This window comes from Panulirus ornatus, chromosome 43, assembly GCF_036320965.1.
Source record: "Panulirus ornatus isolate Po-2019 chromosome 43, ASM3632096v1, whole genome shotgun sequence".
Classification (NCBI taxonomy): domain Eukaryota; kingdom Metazoa; phylum Arthropoda; class Malacostraca; order Decapoda; family Palinuridae; genus Panulirus; species Panulirus ornatus.
The window spans coordinates 22,153,706-22,169,434 of record NC_092266.1 but is presented as its reverse complement, the minus strand read 5'-3'; the positions used below and the strand labels follow the sequence as shown (position 1 = coordinate 22,169,434).

At 38.0% G+C, this 15,729-nt stretch overlaps 1 protein-coding gene and 1 long non-coding RNA gene across 3 annotated transcripts in view; one reads left to right on the top strand and one right to left on the bottom strand.

Moving 5' to 3' along the window:
• Positions 1 to 15,523, top strand: part of LOC139762390 (protein kinase C-binding protein NELL1-like) — a 294,237-nt gene extending 278,714 nt beyond the window's left edge. Inside the window, exon 15 of one of the 2 annotated variants that reach the window (XR_011715707.1) lies at positions 10,439 to 10,578. Coding sequence is in view for 1 of the 2 variants with exons in the window: in XM_071687222.1 (XP_071543323.1) it covers positions 10,439 to 11,054 (616 nt within the window). In the remaining variant the exon portion in view is untranslated. Of the gene's footprint in view, positions 1 to 10,438 lie in introns of both variants that reach the window. The other variant, XM_071687222.1, reaches the window with a different exon arrangement.
• The window catches only part of LOC139762391 (uncharacterized), a 47,373-nt gene that overhangs the window by 14,838 nt on the left and 16,806 nt on the right, over positions 1 to 15,729 (bottom strand). The gene's annotated exons all lie outside the window — the stretch shown is intronic.

Below are 15,729 nucleotides of genomic sequence, written 5' to 3'. Positions count from 1 at the left end.
AATAATATATATATATATATATATATATATATATATATATATATATATATATATATATATATATATGTTATTCACCTATAATGCTGTGCCTGTGCATGTGCATGAAATAAGAGTAAATATATGAAAAAGAAGTACATATTTTAGTATAAAGAAATAAACAAATCCTTCTGCATCCTCCCCACACTTAGCAGTTAATCTCCATGCCAAATTCTAGTGAGAAAAATGTAATATTTCTAAATATGTTGGTGTAATTTACCGCCAACCCTGTGCCCGTGCATGAAGTAAGTGAAGAATAATAAAACAAACTTAAGAGGCAGAGAGAAATGTCATTAACACTTCTGTTATTAAGAGGTGTTAAACATAACATTCACACCCACTTTAAGGACCCCAGTTGCTCACTTTACATAGGAACAGAACATAACAGAGGTAATAATAAAATTGTGATTTTCTTTTTACTTTTGAATGCTAATATATCACATAATTCTTTTTTTCTATGAAGGACTATTATGAAGTTCATGGAAACATACTTGCAGTTTAAGGTTTCAAACTGAGGTAAAACAGGATAAAAGTTTTTGTTTATTTACAAAGATGTTATTATCACAGGATAAGGACAGATAGGGACTTATTTAATTGGCACTGGTTGAAGCAGGAATATGAAAAGTTAAATATGGAGGATGCTTTAATAAAAGGTATTAGGAAAAAAATTATAGGATGTGATGATATTTGGAGGGGTGCATAAAAATTACCAGAAATGTGAATCAAATCAAAGCAAGATAACTGAGCCACAGACAAAAAATTTATCAGAATATGATATATAATTGGATGGATAGAAACTTAAAAGTATACAAATATCTACATATAAACAGAGTAAAATATAGATCATCACATAGAATATAGGACGACTGCTGTGTCTCTAAGAGCACTGAAAGGACAAAAAATATTAGCAGTCATGTTCAGCAGTATGCTGGAGGAAGTGGCATAACTCATAATACATGCTTAAGAAATATGAGATACAGAAAGGAAAATTTACGCAAATACCAGCAACTGAATATAGAGGCAAGATATTTCAAATACAGTATTACGGTGGGATTGAAGTCAATAAAGTGAAAGTAGATTTGAGGTGATATAGATGCGAGGCATTGGCTATAGATAAGGCTGTGTGGAGGAGGGTGGATGTGTTGAAAATACAATGTTTGAGAACAATATGTGGTGTGAGTGGTTTGAATGAGTAAGTAATGAAAGGGTAAGAGATATGTGGTAATTAAAAAAAAAAAAAAAGTGTGGTTCAGAAAACAGACAAAGGAGTGCTCAAATGGTTTGCACATATGGAGAATGAGTGAGGAAAAGTTGACAATGAGGATATATGTGTCAGAAGTGGAGGCAACAAGGAGAACAGGGAGACCAAACTAGAAATGGAAGAATGGAGTGAAAAAGATTTTGAAAGATCGGGACCTGAACATGCAGGAGGGTGAAAGGCATGCATAGGATAGAGTGAATTGGAGTGATGTGTTATACTGAGGTCAACATGCTGTCTTATGGACTGAATCAATGTGTTATACTGAGGTCAACATGCTGTCTTATGGACTGAATCAGAGTATGTGAACTGTCAAGGGTAAACCATAGAAATGTCTGTGGGGCCTGGATGTGGATAGGGAGCCGTGTTTTAGTGCATTTAGTGCATTACACGACACTTAGAGAATGGATGTGAGTGGCTGTGGCCTTTCTTTGTCTGTTCTTGGTGCTACCTCACTAATGTAAGAAATGGCGATCATATAAAAAAAACAAACACACGTAGAGTGGATATCAAAAAGAATGCCTTATTCATAGGATATTAATGGGAACAGGCAATGAGCAAGACTGAGTGGTAAGGTGTATGAAAATAGAATGTGGTGTGGTGTCTGTTCTGCTGAAAGGTGCTGCTGCTTGAGTCATCTTATCTAATAACAAGAACAGGTATAAACGATATGCACTAATATATAAGGAAGATATTGTTAAGGACAACGTATGATGACAAGATTGTTGAAATGGAAGGCATACTGACAATGTGATCAAAATACTGAAAAGAATAAACTGTATTCTTGCAGTTATATCCATTGCTGTGGAAAGGGATGTCATGGCCAACTACACTGATTAAATGAATATAAATCTGGAATATAGTCCTGTAAAAGGAATGTCATAGAGAAAGAGTACTGAAGCACCTTGGGGACACAGAAATACTAGCTATGGGGAAAAGAGTGTAAAGATCTACACAAAATAAAGTTAGGAGAGCACCTGTGTGGGAGGGCTAAATACAGTTAGAAAGACTACGTAACATAATAGCATTTCTGGGAGGAGTTTTAGCTAAAATGTTTACTCATAGTTGTGCTAAGAAAGTATGACTAGGTAGAAATCCAAAAGAAACCACTCGCCTGTAAATCAGGTGGGAAACAGTTATCAGCTGACCACTTACCACCTTTTGGTAGGTTTCAGTTCTTGTGATGCCTGTGTTGTTTAACTCTATTTTCCACTGTCATGCATGGATCAGAGGTGCTAACACTTATTTGTAATTTCTTTTTCAAATTCTTTTAAGAAAATTTTCATCCTTAACATATGACGAGTCTCTGTACCAGGATTCCATCCTGTAACCCTTTACAGCTACTCTTACGTAAAACATCACAAGATTACAGAAGCATGCAGGATTACAGGAGCATGAAATCCTATGGTATACAAGTGCTGAATCTTGTGTAACTTGTGGGACATTCTTGTACTTTCTAGGAAAATAAAATCCCTAATCACTAATGCTATTTCCTGCATGTAAAGTATGTTGGATCATGCAGAATCTTCCAGATCTTCTGTTTAGCAACAGAAAATTTTCCATTAGAAAAAAGCAGTTCCTTAAGATTTACTAGTATCTATGTGTAGAAATGTTGTTGTATCATTCCTGTTGGAATGTAATAGCTAATGCATGTGCATATACAAGTTAGTTAGTGTTACTGTTTTCACAAAGGTTTAACAAAATCATAATATTTACAATGAACATCTTGAAAATACATAGGCAGCCAAGCTACTGAAGAAAAGTGAATTCTAATAGAAAGATGTTATTTCTGAGTTTTGGTTAAGTTTCATCAAGGGAAATGTTATCTGGGTGGCTAAATGATTTAATCTTAATCATAACAGTTTTACAGTTTTGAATATTTTTTGCTGATAAACTCATACTTATGCCAAGAAAGGCACAGACAAATAATCTTTTTATTTATGTCAAGAAGGGCACTGACGAATATAAGATACCTTTGGATTATATGACTGGATACTGGGATGGAAAAGTGGGCAAAGAACATTATGAGTGCGCAAATGTTTTACTTTGCAGTTATTAACTCAAGAGGGGTTAACTGACCAGAAATGAAAAAAAAGGAAGAGTGGAGGCTAAGGATGACAGATATACGTATAATGATTTTCAGGTGGGAAAACACCAAGATAAGAATGGGTTGAGATGGAAAAACACGAGTTCAAAAAACTAGTAGGGGCTATAAAAATGCAGTTCCCAACATAAAGAATCTAAGACAATAGGTATGTACAGTCAGGATGTAAGAGGATGTCCTGTAAAGACTAGTCATCATAAAGTGGTTTAGCCAGGGGGTACTAAAGCAAGCAGGAAAAGTTGCTGACTTAAAAGATCTGAAACCAAAAAATCTTATCAAAGTATGGATGGAGCTCTTGAGGAATAAGAGGATATTATGGAGGGATATTGTAAGTTATTATGAAAAGTAGAAGAGGAATTCTATAACTTGTTATAGAATATGAAAGTGGGTTAAAAGGAGGAAGTAATGAATGAATACTAATAAAATCATCAAATTGGAGGTGTCTGAGAAAATGTAGCCAGTGTGGCATCATTTTCCTACATGCTTAGACATAATGGTCCAATCTTCATGTATCTGTTAAAGGATTTTTGGTGAAGATGGAGGGACAGATATGAGAAGATACGAGAGATGAACAGTACTCAAGTTGCTGTATCCCCAGGAAGGTTTTGTGGAGAAAAGGTGTTGCTTTGTAACTGTAGCCCTTTGAAGGAAGTCATATTTCACTATGACATTAAATATGAGAAAAACACACAAGTTTTCAATAATTCACAATAATTTCACAGAGTACAAGCTGCAGAGATGATTTCCCAAGAGAAACACACATTTTCAATAATTTACAATGACAGAGAGTGCAAGCCACAGAGGTGATTTCCCTAAGACTGAGATGCAGATTCAGAGGGATGGGTAAAATGAGAAATGAACTTAACGCATTCAAGTATAATAATAAGCAAAAAAGTTACTGTGAAAGTAAAGATTGGAATACTGAGATGGCATGGGCTAATGATAATGATCAATTTGTGAAGGTGAATAGGATGGGATAAAGTGAGGGAGTACCCATATGAGGTTAAGAATTGTGTAAGAATGGGGTTGGGTCTGGAAACATTGAAGGATGAAGTTGCATGGTGAAGGTTTTGCATGAACAACTCTGGTTAATGTATCTACATACCACCATACATACACATCTATTTTCATTATTACTATATGTATTACCATTATCATTATCATTATTATTATTGTAAAAAGATTTTGAGAGGTGGATGATCATCAGTGATTATGTACCTGGCCACAAGAAGGATTATGAAGAAAGGTGAGTGTTTTGGGAGCAGCTAAGTGAGAGTGTCAGGAGTTTCGATGCAGGAGATCGGGTATTAGTGATGGGTGATTTCAATGCACAGGTGAATAATGTGGCAGATTAGGGTATAATTGTGTGCATAGGGGATTCAAAAAAGTAAAAGGAAATGGTGAACAGCTTGTAATGTTATGTGCTGAAAAAGGACTGGTGACTGGAATACCTGATTTGAAAAGATGGATATACATAAGTACATGTGGAGTAGGAAATATGGAAAGCAGGCTTTACTAAATTATGTATAAAAAAAGACATGCAAAAGAGAGACTCTTGGATGTCAAGGTGCTAAGAGGTGCAATAGTGAGATGTCTGGTTATGACCTGGTGAAGATTTCTTGAGGCTCATTGAAAGGAGGAAATAATGTAGGAGAAAAGTTGTGAAAGTAAGTGAACTTCGAAAAAGGACTTCGTGATGAGATACCTGGAGAAACTGATAGAATGGCAAAAGATGAGAGTAAATGAAGCTATGGCAGTAGGTGAAGAGTGGGAGGTGTTGGGGAAGCAGTTTTGGCATGCATAAGGTGAGAGTGGGCAGGTGAGAAAAGGTAGTGAGTGGTGGGATGAAAAATCTTATTTGCTAGTGAAAGAGAAAAGAGAGGTGCAAGGGCATTTCTAACTAGGAAGGAGTGCAAATGAGTGGAAGATGTACAGGTCAACAGGAAGGTGCAGGAGCTGAAAAAGAGGGCAATGAGAGAAAGAGTGAACAAGTATCAAGAAACTTCAGAGAGAACTAAAAAACGTTTTGGAAAGAGGTAGGTAAGAGAAAAGCAGATCAAATGAGAACACTGAAGAAAAGAACATGAGGGGAAGTGGTAAGAGGATGAGACAAGGGGATGTGAAGATGAAGTGAGTTTTCTGAAGGACTGTTGGATGTGTCTGATGACAGGTGAAAGATGTGTGTTTGGACTAGGGAGGTGCACAAACTGAAAATCAGAGCAAGTGGTATGGTGAAAAGAGGAAGAGAGATAGATAGGGAAAGGCTTGCACAAGATGAAATGTGGTAAGGCTGCTGGAGTTGATGGCACTGCAGCTAAATATTTTATGAAAGGAGGTGGCTGTTTTTTTTGATAAGTTAGTTAGGATTCTCAATGTGTGTATGGATCATGGTGAGGTGCCTAAGGACTTACAGAATGCCTGTATAGTGCCATTATATAGAGACAAGGAGGGCAAAAGTTATGTTCAAATTACAGAGGTATGTTGAGGGCACCTGGTAATTTGTATGGAAGAGTGGTAATTGAGAGGAGGTGACAGGCATAAAGCATCAGAATGAGAGAGAACAATGTAGTTTCAGGAGTGGTAGAGGATGTGTAGATCAAGTGTTTGCTTTGGATGTATTAATGTAAGAAATACAGAAACAGAATGATTTATATACGACATTATGGATCTAACGAAAGCATTTGACAGGGCTGATAGAGATCCTCTGTAGAAGGTGCTATGAATATATGGTGTGGAAGGAAAGCTATTAGAAGTTGTGAAGAGTCTTTTATCAAGAGATTAAGGCATGTGTCAAGGTAGGTGGAGAGGAGGATGAATGGTTCAAGGTGAAGGTGGGTCAGTAGCAGGGGTGTGTGATGTCACCTTGGCTATTTAATCAGCCTAAAGATGGGGTGGTGCGAGAGGTGAATGCAAGGGTCTACGAGATATGAGCAGGAGTGCATGTGCCATGGGAGGGGGAAGATGCATTTACTGATGATAAGGCATTGGTGGCACATTTAAGTGAGAAACTGAAGAAGCTGGACTCTGAGTTTGGGAGTAAGTATGAAATGTGAATAAAAGTAAGATTATTAGGTTCAGCAGTGAAAAAAGACAGGTTTTCAGAGTGCGAATTTTAATGGACAGAGTACATGGAGGAAGTGGAATGTATTAGAAACCTGGTACTTGGATATGGTAGCGAATGGAACCATGGGCACTGAGGTGTCTTGGGGGGTGTCTTGGGCACAATTAGAAATGTGTGGAAAGATAGGGGCAAAGGCAAAGATGGGTGTGTTTGCTGGTATACAGGTTACTATCTTCAAGGGCAAAGGCAAAGATGGGTGTGTTAGATGGTATAGTAGTACAGTTGATGCTGTATGGTTGCAAAGCACAGGTCTTAGAAAAATGTAAAGGATAGGGTGAATGTTTTGGAAATCAAATAATAAATGATAAGGTAAGAAAGAGGTGTGGTAGTAAGACGAGTATGTATGAAAGAATTGAAGAGGGTGTGCTGAAATGGTCTGGATACATGGAGAGACTCAGTGAGGAAATGATGACTTTGGGTAAACATGACAGAAGTGGACGAAACAAGGAAGACATAAAACAAGGAGGAGGCAGAAGGATATAATGAAACATATTTTGAAGGCTTGAGGTCTGAACATGCCAGAGGATGCAAGGCATGCAAGGAAGAACTAGAGTAATGTGGTTTACAAGGGACAAAATGCCGTGAATGGGCTGAACCATGGCACATAAATTGGTTGAGGGAACCATAGAAAGGTCTCTGGGGGCTGATTGTGGATTGGGGGCTCTGGTTTCAGTGCATTATACATGACAGCTAAAAAGTGGATGTGAGCAAATGAGGCCATTTCTTCATATGTTTCTGGCATTAACATGGGAAATGGTGAAAATTATAAAAAAAAGTTTATTATCATTATCACCATCATTATCACTATTATTACTGCAGGTGTTTTCAATATCATCAATCATTACTATTGGTAACATTATCATTTTCTTATCATTTTCATCATGATCACAATCATACATTATTAAAATCATACGGCAATGGAACCCCTTTTTATGAGGTTCCTGCAAACCTTATCCTGTTTGTCCATAACAGGTGCATTTCATAGCCGCTACATACATTCCTGTACATGACACTATCTTTGCTGCTGCCCTACTTGCTTGATTTGCACCATGTAACCTTATCAGCTTTTTCCTAAATGTGGCAATATTTATGTCTGTCTGTTGAAGGAATCTATCTATGATCTGAACGTGTCATGAACTGGGAACTACTACGAGTTTCTTATTATGTGTCAAGACAAACTAAGCAGAACTAGGATAGATGAAGCAGTGATGATAAACTTCATGTGAAAAGTCACATCAGACAACACTGTATCACTGGGAGTATAGTCTATCAAAGAACTTCCTACTCCAAAAGGAGTCCATCACTTCCCTGATATTGGAAGTAGCTCAACCTTGTAGCTACAGGAGCTTCTGGAAAAGGGGTCCTCAGGCAATTTTTTTAATTTTCCAAAAGAAGGAACAGAAAAGGGGGCCAGGTGAGGATACTCCCTCAAAGGCCCAGTCCTCTGTTCTTAACGCTACCTTGCTAACATGGGAAATGGCGAATATTATGAAAGAAAAAAGAAAAGATATATATATATATATATATATATATATGAGTCAGTTGTTGTTTGCTGATGATACAGTGCTGGTGGATAATTCAAGTGAGAAACTGGAGAAGCTGTTGACTGAGTTTGGTAAAGTGTGTGAAAGAAGAGAGCTGAGAGTAAACGTGAATAAGAGCAAGGTAATTAGGTACAGTATTAGGGTTGAGGGACAAGTCAATTGGGAGGTAAGTTTGAATGAAGAAAAACTGGAGGAAGTGAAGTGTTTTAGACATCTGGGAGTGGATTTGGCAGTGGATGGAACCATGGAAGCAGAAGTGAGTCACAGGGTGGGGGAGGGGGCGAAAGTGCTAGGAATGTTGAAGAATGTGTGGAGGGCGAGAACATTATCTTGGAGAGCAAAAATGGGTATGTTTGAAGAAATAGTGGTTCCAACAATGTTATATGGTTGCAAGGCGTGGGCTATAGATAGAGTTGTGCGGAGGAGGGTGGATGTGATTGAAATGAGATGTTTAAGGACAATATTTGGTGTGAGGTGGTGTGATCGAGTAAGTAATGAAAGGGTAAGAGAGATGTGTGAAATACAAAGAGTGTGGTTGAGATAGCAGAAGAGTGTGTATTGAAATGGTTTGGTCACAAGGACAGAATGAGTGAGGAAAGATTGACAAAGAGGATATATGTGTCAGAGGTGGAGGGAACCAGGAGAAGTGGGAGACCAAACTGGTGGTGGAAGGATGGAGTGAAAAAGATTTTGAGCGACCGGGGCCTGAACATGCAGGAGGGTGAAAGGCGTGCAAGGAATGGAGTAAATTGGAACAATGTGGTACATCAGGCTCGACGTGCTGTCAATGGATTGACCAAGGCATGTGAAGCAGCTGGGGTAAACCATGGAAAGTTTTGTAAGGCCTGAATGTGGAAAGGGAGCTGTGGTTTCGGTGCATTATACATGACAGCTAGAGAATGAGTGTGAACAAATGTGGCCTTTGTTGTCTTTTCCTAGCACTACCTCGCACGCATGCAGGGGGAGGGGGTTGTCATTTCATGTGTGGTGGGGTGGCAACAGGAATGAATAAAGGCAGCAAGTATGAATTATGTGCATGTGTATATATGTATATGTCTATGTATATATATGTATACATTGAAATGTATAGGTATGCGTATGTGCGTGTGTGTATATACATATGTATGTGGGTGGGTGAGGCCATTCTTTCATCTGTTTTCTTGCACTACCTCGCTAACGTGGGAGACAGCGACAAAGTATAATAAATTAAATAAATAATATATATATATATTCATAATTCTCTTATACTTTGTCTTTGTCTCCAGTGGAATACTTCTCACGTATTCCCTGCATATCGTAGAGGGCATGCATCTGACTTATGTCCATTTTGAGATCCAACTGGTTGGTTAGAACAGGACTCAGACGTATGTCAGGGAGGGGTTTTATACATATACATTCACCCCATGCACATTTCACAAATATATTCACCCCATGCACAAGTTACACTTTCACCATCTATGGTTTGGACATCATTCATCCCTACAACACCAGAAAATAGATTCAAAGAATGACAGAGACAAACACATACAATATCACTACACTTGATAAATTATGGTCTTGCCCATTGGTCAGGGCCAGTTTCCTGACCACTGCAGGAGTCCCATGGAAAAAAGAAGGGATTCATGGGTTAGGAAATAGAGTAAAAGTAAAGTTTATGTAAGTACATCATGCTTAATTCCATAACATGAAAATGGCTTACATTGCCACAATTGTGCCCAAGCAGTATTTTTACAAGCAGTTCAGACATTACTAACCAGCAGGTAACTGTTCTTCAAGGTTTCCTTGAATGTTCTTTTAGTACTTCATTCATTTTCCAATCATTTTTTCAAGTTCTTTTATTTCAGTACCTGATAAATCCAGAGTTTTTAACAGGGGGTTTTGTGTACCATGATATCAAAGTAAATATAAACCTTATTTTGAACAGAATAAAAGTCACTCTTGTATATCACTGAATGTCATCCATGAAAAAGTCTTTGCATCTCTTCCATTGTTCTGCTGGACAGATGGATACTGCAGATATGCATTAATCTCCAGAAACATGAAATTATTCTATCCATCACTTTGAAAGCCTTTGTAGGAATTTGCCATCCACAGTTTGCATAGCTGCAATGCTCCAATCTCATGTAATCTAGTTCCCAATACTGCATGTTTGCCTTTGCACTGCCTGCTAGCTCAGCTTTGCCAATTGTTTTGTCAGTATATAAGCATTTGACCTAACTTCACTCATTCAAAAGATGAAAAGGACTATATAATATGAGTGCTAAAACCAATTTATTATACTTGTCACTTTTAGTTTGAATATATAGGATTCATTTTTTGGTAAATTATGCAAGTTAAATCAACATGGAAATAATGCTTTTTCTATTGTGCTTCAGGGTGGACAGGTGTGTTGTCGTTACCGCAGCAGCTGTGTGGGTGGTGGGTACTGGTCTGCCCTTCCAGTTATCCTCCATGGTGCTTCGTGGGTTGGGAACACTCCACCTTCTGCTGTTAGGGGTGCTAATGTGCTTTATAGCTCCCCTTCTTCGCTGTTTCACAGCTCTGTGGCGGCTGTTACTGAAATTGCCACAGGTATGGGTAGCACCTCAACCACCCTTAAGAAGACCAGTAGGGAGCCCATCAGGAGCCACCTGCACCAGCCCAGTTCTGCCCGCACCCCGTCGCCCACCAGACCTGCCCCACACCCTCATGCCCCCTTGGTGGTGGGCACCAAAACCCCTAAGGGTAGTACTCCCCTACCCCATGATGTGCCTCAGACATTTGCCCCATTGGGGACAACTAGTGATAGTGACATTGCAAAGACTTATGGGCTGCCAGCTACTTGGCACCATAGACTCATGTATCGAAATCCCATCTCATGGATACGATCTCGTAAAGCACAATTATTCAGGGAGCGCCGAGAGAGGCAGAGAAAAAGTGAGCCATACACTAAGTAGGGCACAAAATAAATTGTGCCTCAGTCTAATCCCCAGAGCCATATCACCTACCTGAGGCTGGCCTTACCCCGCCACACCACGACTCACTCGGCAGCAGGAGGTACCTGATTTACCCTTGCCTTCTGCTCACTTTATGCAGGCTTTATGAGGAGTATCACCATAAAATAAAGGATCTGATCACCACCTAGTTGACTGTTGGGAGCTGGAATGCCTATAGGCATGAATTGTTACCAGGTAAGAAGAAAAGTCCCATCTTTGTCATCTGCAAATGGTGAGGCAGCAGCAAGGGGTGACTGTCCCATTCTCCATGGTAGCTGTCCCTCAGTTACTTTCAAGCAGCTCTTCTTGACAAGTTGTATTGCTCCCATGCCCTCCGCAGCAGCAGCAGCAGCATATCGCAAGTTGTAGATCCCACAATGAGGTCTGCTGTACCCTAGTCCGCCTCAGCTGTAGCCTCGTCTGCCTCTGCCTGTCAAGCGTTAGTCTTCCTCAAGTCGTGGTCAGTGTAGCGGTGGTCCTGGGGGAGTGAAGCGCCCTGATATAGTGTTCCTGGGACTGTCTGGTCCGTGTGTCCTGAATTACCGTCTGAAACTTAAAAATTCAGGATGGTGTAAAGTGGGTGCTTGGAGGTATGGTTGTGTTGTACATATCATGTATATAGCGTTTAGGCTCACCAGGCCAATTATTATTTTGGTGATTCAAAGTGAATGTTGCCATAGCCCAGACTGCCATGAATTGATGCAAAGACTGTTTACTTGTTTTATCTCTGGTCATTCCATATGCCTGCTAGTCATGTTAGTCTTGTCCTGATTTTGTTGCATAAGGTACTGTCATATTGTGCATTTACAACATACAGGAATATACATTCCTTTTGTCGCATAAATGAAAATGTTAAGATTTTACAAGAAATGTTATCCTGCACTATAGTTACATATTATCAAGTCTCTAGTCATTCCTAATCAATATCCTGTAATGTCTGCTGACCAAACTGCCTAGAGTTGATTGGGTAAACTCAGTATTGTTATCAAACACAACATTAACTGTGTATTTACTTGTCTATGTCTTGTCGACTTCTGTTACACTGACATAGAAATAAGTCACTGGTGATCTTTGGGCTTTTGCATGTTGACATCTGTCTTTTGCCCACATTCAGTAACATTCTAGACACATTCGGTTTAGGTGTTTTTTGGGGAGAACACATGAGCACAATACCAGTCAGTGGACTCTTCTTACTTTGATAGCTCCACATTATCTTCTGTTTTTAAGCATTAATTGAAGGGTTTATGGGGCTTCCTGTAGCCTTCATCTACTTCAGACTTTAGAAGTGGTAATATTCATTTCATGGACCTACTTCAGAGAGTTACTGGTATACAGTATGGTCAAGTTTCTGTGCTTTAATCTATGCAAAATATAATTTGTAACCAAACCTAAGATAATGTAGTTATCAAGTAGCATGTGACATGGCTATATGAGATTCAATGTCTATTCCATTAGACAAACAAATTTAGACTCTTATGTGCTTAAGTACTGACTTTCAGAAAAATTTATACATCATTCCATTGGTATTAGTGTGTGAGCTGAAAAAATAAGGGCAATAGTATTTAGATTATCATTAAATGTTCATTTAATGCATATCTGTACCTTGTTATGCTATGCTCATTATGTACCTAAGACTTAAAATTGTTAATTTGATATGCATTGAGAAAGAAAGCTGTTGTTAAGGAAATTTTTATTGGGAATACAAGAACAAAGTGAGTGAGCAATGATTTTAAATGTGAATAAAAACTTTCAAGGATATATATATATATATATATATATATATGATGGGAGGGGAGGATTTCCAGCCCCCCGCTCCCATCATATTTTTTTTAATTTTCCAAAAGAAGGAGCAAAGAAGGGGGCCAGGTGAGGATATTCCCTCAAAGGCCCAGTCCTCTGTTCCTAACGCTACCTCGCTAACGCGGGAAATGGCGAATAGTTTGAAAGAAAGAAAGAAATATATATATATATATATATATATATATATATATATATATAAAGATTGTGATAAATCAGTTTATTGTACACACAGATATGACTGTCACCATTACAACTGTCAATATCACAGTGGACTGGAGAACAGTTTTTGTTAGGGGATAGAAACTCTACTGGATATGTTATTGACTTTGCATGAAAAGCAAAGGAAATTCACTTACTGAATACCCACAGTGCAATCTGATTAGCTTGCAGAACACCTACAATGAGATTTGCTATCATTCCTGTTAAAATACTCCCCATGGTATTCTCATTGCTCATAAGAAAAGCTAGGTTATGCCAACTACACTGTGTCACAACTCATTTAAGGAAGAGTTCATGAGCCAGAAAAAGCTAATTTGCAAGCCTAACCAATGTGGAACCACAGATGATACACTGCATACCACTGTAATGATGCTTTGAATGCTAATGTGCATTGTACCTGTAAGATAAAGTGTACGCAAAAACCTTGTCCGCCTCCCCATTCATTTTTAAAAGCGGCATCACACATTTTAGTAGTTTGTCATCTCTCCTTTGGCCTTGATTACCATCTGCAGATGTCTTGACATGGAACTGGCAAGGTTTCTGAAGTATTCTAGGTCTAAGTTTTGAGTCCACAGGGTCTTAATCTCTTGAATAAAGTGAGGCACTGATGAGGTGTAGTGGGAAGCAGCCACCTGACACTGCAATTTGAGCACAAAGTGTGACTAGAAATCTTGTTACCAGGCAAGAACTTGAGCTTTTTCCACCTTAGAAAGGTAAGACCCACCCATCTGGAAGCACAAGTGGGATAAAAATACAGTGCCCAGAATTGAAATTTCCAAAATGAAGTGGCAACTGGAACTGTAAAGAAAGAACAACCTTGAAAGAATATAGCCAAGGCACACGGAGGTGGGATGCTGGTGCTCACAACATTAGAAACAACAGTATCAGTGGCCAGATGTGCAATGCTTTCACCCTTAGAGCCTCATATGCTTGTACCCATAATAAACCTTAGTTGTGTAACGACCTTTGAAAATATACAGGGGGTGGTCTTCAATTTTTGCAGAAACTTATCTACCCAACTTTATATTGGTGAAAGCAGATGGTTTGCTACAAAACCAATGCATTATTCTATCCCTGGTTAGGATGCATGGTCTATTCCAAAATAGCTGCAAAGGACAGAAAAGTGAAGTCACTACAAGAAAAAAATATTGAAATGATGTTTGATGGAAATATTTCATTGTACATGAACAGTACATTTTCCAAACAACTTAATGAGATGAAGTCAATGGCAACAATTGGAATGGTGTTCAAAAGTAATATTTCAGTGTGCAGTAGCTGTATTTTCTCAGAAACCATTGTGAATGAAAACTATCAAATATGAACAAAGTCACTGTAAAGCAAAGATGGAAATAAATATCTAATATTTTAGCTTTTAAGAGTAATTAATAGGACATAGATGATGGGATGCAGATCATAGGATGTTTTGAAACTAATACTATACAATAATCTCAGCTAGCACAGCAAGACTACATGTTGCTGAAAATTATGATAAGTATTACATGCGCTTCAATGGACAGATAATACCAAAGTTTAAATATTCTCTTTACCATATATACCACTATCTTCAGATACTACTGGTCCTATGAACTATACATTATTCACATTCATACCACTTTTCACATACAAATTCCCATACTTCATCGTATTACTTTACCTCAGGTTTCCCCTATATTTGCCCCCACTAATATTTCAAATTAACTCTAAAATTTTCCCAAGTCTAAGGCTGCTACACATGCACAGATCAATCAATCACAATCAGTTTTTTGAGCAAATCTGACTCCTGAAAAATTACTCAGCATAAAGGAACATTTCTCTCATACTATTGAGTACTTATCTTTAGGAAATTAAGGGAACCGTCCATCTAATTTTAAACTCTTGTTTACACCTAGTGTACGTGATGATTTTTACTCATTTAATTATCTGTTAAATTCTTGCCTAATATATATTTCTTTCTTGTTGAAAAGTTTTTACACTGTTCTTCAATTAAAAGATTCTCAATCTGGTAAGAAACCAGTATCATCCATTTTATCTATTCTAAATGGATTGATGATTAATCAGATAAACTTTAGTTTAATTCAAGGTAGTATTAGTAGTAAAATATTTATGATGAATATATTGGGTTACATTTGAAATGCGAATGTTGGCAGCTATGCATTTTAAAGACATATATTTTTTTAAAGACACAGCAGTATGTTGTATGAATACAAAAAAAGTCAATTTAGAAAAGAACTGCATATGTACCACAACTTTTTTCTTTAACCTTTCATGTCACAGTCCACAAAATGCTATTTTGAGAGATTTTATAAGAATATCTGGTAAGAGGAAATATCTGTACCTATATGATAGCATATTTCTCATTTATTTTGACTTCTTCCTCTACCAGGTCTTAGTAACAATTTCATCCATTGGAGGAGACTTAGAGGTCACTTCTGAAAAACAATGCACTCTCATCTAAAGAAAAAATTAAAAAAGTTATGGGGGCCATTATTTAAGCGTAGAATGGTCTCAGTGCTGTACTAATTTGAGAACAGAGTTCTCATGATCTATGTTCATTTTCTTCACCACATATTCTTAACAGAGCACTGTTTAACTGAAGCAAGCATTGAATGGTACCAATATGACAAGTGTAGATAAATGGTTAGTGTATGTATATTTAAGGAAACTGTCTATTT